Consider the following 6,965-nt stretch of genomic DNA (forward strand, 5'->3'; position numbering starts at 1 on the left):
GCCTCAGTGTTTTGTCTGTCTCTTTCGATGCATGAACAAAACCTGATGCTCATGCTCTCCAGCTTGATCTGAGACCGCATCCAAAGAGCATCTTGAGCTTTTGTGGAAGAAAGAACATCTGACTGTCTATACAAAGAGGCACATGAATAGAAATGTAAAAATATAAATAAATAAAAAAATAGTTTAATATTTTTTAAAAATAACTTTTTATTTATATTTATTTTATTTTTCCAGAATCCTTTCCAGTTCGAATATTTGCATTGATTTTGTTGTATTTCCAAGTTTTAAAAAAATATTAAAAACAAGTTAGATTTAGATTTTCCCAGATTTTCGATATAATTCATTATTTGCATTTGATTAGTCACGTACGAATTTGAAAGAATAAAAAAAGAGAAGTATTTATTAATTTAAAAAATATACATTTTCTAAATTATTAAAAATATTAATAAATATTATATTTAATATTTAAAAAAAAATTATTTTCTAAAATGATTTTCTTTTTTCTTCTTCTTTTTTGTCAGAATCCTACCTTTTTTGGCTAATTTCCAAGTGTATTATTCTGATATTTTTCATTGATTTTCACTGTTGTATTTCCAAGTTTTAAAAAAATATTAAAAACAAGTTAGATTTAGATTTTCCCAGATTTTCGATATAATTCATTATTTGCATTTGATTAGTCACGTACGAATTTGAAAGAATAAAAAAAGAGAAGTATTTATTAATTTAAAAAATATACATTTTCTAAATTATTAAAAATATTAATAAATATTATATTTAATATTTAAAAAAAAATTATTTTCTAAAATGATTTTCTTTTTTCTTCTTCTTTTTTGTCAGAATCCTACCTTTTTTGGCTAATTTCCAAGTGTATTATTCTGATATTTTTCATTGATTTTCACTGTTGTATTTCCAAGTGTAAATTAACAAAAAAATACATTTTAAAAATCCAGATTTTTAGTGACACAGATTACTTACATTTAATTAGTCACATAGGTATTCGAAAGAATAAAAAATAAGAAGTATTTATTTAAATCAAGTTTATTATTCAAATATTAGATTCCTTTTTAAATTGATTTTCAGTGTTGTATTTCCAGTTTAATTTTTTTTTAAAAATCCCAGATTTTCAACTTGGTCTTAAACGTTTGAAGCTCTCTTGTTTGACAACCTCACATAGAAACCAATGACTTCAGAAATAATCCTTCATGCACTTAATGTATTTCAGATGAAAGCGCGCCCACCCTCCTCGCAGACCAGAGTAACTTCAAGGTGAAAATAGTAAGACTGTAGTGCCAAGACATTCCAGCTCAGAGCAGGATTAGCTTCGATCAGATCCCAGCAAACGCTCTCCTAGCACACAACACAGCAGCGCTCTCAACAAAGACCACAGGAGGAGGGGCGGCTTCTCAAAAGAGCTCTAATTATACACTTAATGTATTGAAAGAGTGGAATGCATTTAGGCTGGACGGGTCTGAGAGGATCATCGCAATTTGCAATCTTAAAAAATAACTTTAGCATCTAGAGCCCTCTCCAAAAAACACTTCCTTTTCTAGAGAAAGAGAACAGTTTTATAGTGACACTCTTTAGTTTAAGTTCCTCTTCACCTCACTTTGTGTTTGCAAATGCCTCTTATTTTCAGCTTTTCTTCTAACCAAAAAATTGCACAAGTTAAATGTCAGATTTAAAACCGTTTATTAAGTAAATTTGAAAAAATCATGACTAAGTGATAGATTTAATTTAAACTCACAACCTCAAGATATAAAATGCATTTATCATTTTGAAATTAACCCATAAACATCAGTGAATATAAAAATTATTATTATCGCATATTAAGACATTCAGATATTGTAACTTGTGAATAAACCCCAAAACATAAAAAGTACTGTAAATAAATAAAAAATATTAAATAATAGATTTTGGATATTTTTAACAGCCCCAAGATATAAAATGCACGCATAATTTTGAAATCAAGCTTGTAATTAAACCCCCAAAAATAAAAAATAGAAAAAGTATAGATTTTTAAACACACAGCCTCAAGATATAAAACGTATTAAAATAAAATTAAGGCAGATATTGCAACGTGTGCTAAAATATTGCAACCCCCAAAACATAAAAAAAAGAAAAATTTTATATTGACATGTATGCATTTAGCAGATGCTTTTATTCAAAGCAACAAATACTTTTTTTTGCTCTCTCTCTCTCTCTCTCTCTATATACACATATATACATATATATATATATATTGCAATTTTAACTTTATGTTTATAATATACTATATATACATTATAATATTTATTTTTTCTCAATATAACAAAAACGAATGGTCTTTAATAAATGCAGAACGAGTAACACAGCTGTCTTTTAAGTGAACGCTGCTACTTACTGCCCCAGTGTGAGCTTGTCCTGAAGTACAGTACACTGGTGTTATCGCGAGACTGGACCATTAACAACCTGCTCGACACACACACACACACACACACACACGAACACACACCCAGCGCAGGTCTTCACGCGCACCGGACTCGAATCGCGCCGAGGAGCGGAAACACAGACTCAACATCTGGACACACACCACGAGAGCTCGCGGCTCCATCTGAGCACACAGCGGTGAGTGCGCGCTCTGACGCGGACCTGAATGTGACACACGCTCCTCACGAGACCGGAGTTTCTAATGCAGCTCAGCGCATCAGCTTACGAGGCGTGAAATAAGACGTTAAAGGAGGAGGAAAAGCGCGTAAAAGTTCCGCGTAATGCGCCGCTGTCTGGGTGGAAGACGTCCTGGCAGCCGCCAGCTATCTGCACATGTACGACATCGTGAAGGTGTGCAAAGGAAAGCTGAAGGATAAGGAGGTGTGCGAGGCGGTGAATGACACAGATTGTGGTGGGCAGAAGGCGAACGGTCACCCCGACGGGTCCCCGGACCTTGTAGGTGTCAATTATGTGTCAGCAGAGGCCGAGGCCTGTGTCCGAACAGCTGGAAAAACAAAAGCTGATGTCAGTAGTTCGGCCGTCCCCGTGTCCCAGAGGTCCCGGGTGTCGGATGACACGGACCGCGCGCTGGATTTGTCTTTCAAGCCTCTGTCGAGTCGAGATGCCTTCCACCCCTCCTACGTCTCGGGACAGCTGGCCCTCGACAGCCAGCAGCAGGGCACCGAGCCACTTGTTAAAGACGAACATGACTTGCTGTCAGAGCAGGAGGACGGTGATCCGGTGAGCCCAGAGAGCCAGCGCTTTGGGAATAGCGCCAGGAGCTCGGTGGTGACAGGGTTCGCTGCCCTTTTCCCCGACAACAAGGCCGCAGCTTCGCTGCTCCCTCCGGACGATGACCTGATGGAGGAGGAGAGTGGGCTGCGTGTGCGTTCGGAGCATCATCTCAGGGACAGCGAGGGCGAGGATGAAGACGACCTGGCATCCTCAGACATCTCTACATCCAGCGGGGTTCATCTCCCGCAGGTCTGCATGTGTCCGCTCTGCAGCAAGGTCTTCCCGAGCGCACATGTGCTCCAGCTCCACCTCAGCTCGCACTTCAAGGAGAAAGACGGCATTCGCTCAAAGCTCTCGCCTGACGGCTCCGTCCCGACCTGCTCGCAGTGCGGCAAGACCTTCTCCTGCATGTACACGCTCAAGCGGCACGAGCGCACGCACTCCGGCGAAAAGCCGTACACCTGCGGACAGTGCGGGAAGAGCTTCCAGTACTCACACAATCTGAGCCGGCACGCCGTGGTGCACACGCGAGAGAAACCACACGCGTGTAAGTGGTGCGAGCGGCGCTTCACACAGTCCGGCGATCTGTACCGACACATACGCAAGTTCCACTGCGGCCTTGTCAAGACGCTCGCTATAGGATGAAGTCGGGGCAAACACGGTGCAATCAAGGCCTTTTGTATAAAAACAACAGCAGTTTTTATGAAGAATAATAATAACAATAATATCCAGTATTTTGCAGGTGGCAGAAAATTGGTTCATTAATGACTGTAAAACACTATTGTGTCTCCAGCAATCAACAGTTTGATGCACTTGCGTTTTTGACATCATATATCTGACCCTGCAGCACAGAAGCAGTGTTAAGTCGCTGGGGGATATTTGTAGCAATAGCCAACAATACATTGTATGGGTCACAATTATACATTTTTCTTTTATGCCAAAAATCATTAGGATATTAAGTAAAGATTATGTTCCATGAAGATATTTAGTAAATCTCCTACCGTAAATATATCAAAACTTAATGTTTGATTAGTAATATGCATTGCTAAGAACTTCATTCAAACAACTTTAAAGATGATTTTCTCAATATTTAGATTTTTTTGCACCCTCAGATTCCAGATTTTCAAATATTGTCCGATCCTAACAAACCATACATCAATGGAAAGCTTATTTATTCAGCTTTCAGATGATGCATAAATCTCAATTTCGAAAAATTGACCCTTATGACTGGTTTTGTGCTCCAGGGTCGTGTGTGTGTTAAATATATTGAAATATAATTAAACTATATTGTATATTTCATAAATAAATGTTTTTTAACTGATATATACATTAAAATATATATTATCTTATATATTTTACACACACATATACTTAAATATGTGTATATAAAACAGTTTATATATATATATATATATATATATATATATATACACACACACACACACTATATACTACACACATACACGATGTCAAAGTCTCAGATGCATCAAAATATTGATGAACATTAAAAAATAAATTTATACATATATATATATATATGAATGCAGTGCACTGATTAAACAGTTCTGCAGCTCCGTCCAGAAGATTTGCTTTTGTATCTGCTGTAATTTATTACAAATCATTTGAGCGCCATGACAGAGAAAGTTTTAAAGCACTGTATGTTCATGATTTCATAGTTTTTCTGCGTAATCGTTCATTAATGGCTGTAAAACACATTTGTGTCCTCAGCAATCAACAATTTGATAAACTTGGGACTTAATCAATAAATATATCAATACTTAATGTTTGATTAGTGATATGCATTGCTAAGAACTTAATTTGGACAACTTTAAAGATGATTTTCTCAATATTTAGATTTTTTTGCACCCTCAGATTCCAGATTTTCAAATATTGTCCGATCCTAACAAACCATACATCAATGGAAAGCTTATTTATTCAGCTTTCAGATGAAAATTTTGAAAAATTGACACTTAAGACTGGTTTTGTGGTCCAGGGTCTCACACACACACACACACACACACATATATAGTATATAGAACAGTTCAAAAGTGCATGTATATGATATAAATAACAGTTAAAAAACAGTGTCAAAGTCCCAAATACATCAAATTGTTGATGAACAGTAAAAAATACATATATACTGTATATAAATGCAGTGCACTGATAAACCAGTTCTGCAGCTCCGTCCAGAAGATATGCTTTTTGTATCTGCTGTAATTTATTACAAATCATTTGCGCATCATGACAGAGACGTACTGTATGCTTATGATTTCACTGTTTATCTGAAGTACAGACGGGCAGATTGTGTTTATGCTGTTAGAGTTTGGTGTGTTCTCGTCTCCCGAAGGGCTTCGTCACTGAAATGTTTCACTGAAGCACTTGGCATTTAAAGCGACGTCGCCTTTTAAAGCTACTGGCTCTCGGTCAGGATTACGTGTTTTCTTTCTAGTCGAGAACTGGATTTGAATCAACCCTCGTCAGATCAGCGCTTTGACGGTGGTCTGGGTTTAAGAAGACATGAAGGACTAGTTAAGTTTAAACTAATATCAGAAGAACACTAAGTTCTGGTGAAGCATTTGTTGTTTTATTTCACGTCTCTCTCTCTCTCTCTTCTTTCTGCGAACAGAAATATGGTTGAACCACTGCTGACTGAATCTCAGAAACGTTTCACAGCTGTTTTCTTGATTATTTTCTGCTCATTTGATCGATTGTTTATGTTGTAACAGTAACTAGCACTAAAAACCCTCGTCATGCTGTACGCTTCATCGGTCCTGATAAACTTGATAGTTATTTATTAGCTGGTTTTGGTTCAGGGTTTACTCTAGACTTGATGTTTAAAGCTGATATTTGCTCTCTAATGTTGGGATAATCGATCAGTTGCTGTATGTGAGAACCTGATTTCATGGATAGATGCAACACTCATATACCGTAGGCTGCTATTTCTAACTGTGTATTTATTGTAAATATGTATTTTATTGATCAAATCATTGTCATATTTAGTTTAGGATGTAGTATGACTGAAATCTCTGGTAAAAGCTGCAGTTTTTCACAGTCTTCAAGTTAAAAATCGCTTAAAAGGTTAAAAACGGTTTGTTTCTCAAGCATCCAAACATCCAAACGACATGCAGACTAATAATCTACCTGAAACACCCACAGTTATGATATTTCGGATGATGCATTAATTAAAGCAAGCGTGCATCATATTCGGTTGCATATCTGCATCATGATTCATTTTATTGCACATTTTGTTTTGTTTTTTACGTTTTCAGTTCTGTGCAAATTATGTCACACTGGAGTTTGTGGGCTAACGGAAGATTTCACATGCTGGTTATTTACATGATTTGTGTGCATTTGAATGTTTTTTAATACATCTTTTCTCATTTTGACGATCGTATGTACACTGACGCTGTTCCTCAATCGAGAGTCACATTTCTGATGCTGTTCAACATTCATAAAAGCCTAGATATGAATGCAATAATACGTTTCTGCGGTCAGATTTAATGTCTCTTTGAACACGTTGGAGGTGTTTCTCAGTTCAGTCTGCTGAATAACAGCTGTATATATACAGTAATACCGCATTATTGTCTTCTAAAGGTTCAGACTGTGAAACTGTATAATCGTAAGTAATATTTATTGATTTGTTTCTTGTGCAAAATGTGACTGTATCAGAATTTTGAGTTGATGATACTAAGTTGAGACTTTTTAATAGACTTTGTAGAAGGTTTGTTTCTCAAGCATCCAAACATCCGAACGACATGCAGACT

General features: G+C 36.6%; 1 protein-coding gene across 1 annotated transcript; it reads left to right on the plus strand.

Annotated features, from left to right (window-relative positions):
* The first annotated feature begins 2,786 nt into the window (after positions 1 to 2,786).
* Positions 2,787 to 4,088, plus strand: LOC107564034 (zinc finger and BTB domain-containing protein 18.2). The gene has a single exon (XM_016249025.1). The coding sequence runs from the start codon at positions 2,800 to 2,802 to the stop codon at positions 3,844 to 3,846; it is 1,047 nt and encodes a 348-aa protein (XP_016104511.1). The 5' UTR covers positions 2,787 to 2,799; the 3' UTR covers positions 3,847 to 4,088.
* Positions 4,089 to 6,965: the final 2,877 nt, after the last annotated feature.

This window comes from Sinocyclocheilus grahami, unplaced genomic scaffold (genome assembly GCF_001515645.1).
Source record: "Sinocyclocheilus grahami isolate Dianchi unplaced genomic scaffold, SAMN03320097.WGS_v1.1 scaffold902.1, whole genome shotgun sequence".
Taxonomy (NCBI): domain Eukaryota; kingdom Metazoa; phylum Chordata; class Actinopteri; order Cypriniformes; family Cyprinidae; genus Sinocyclocheilus; species Sinocyclocheilus grahami.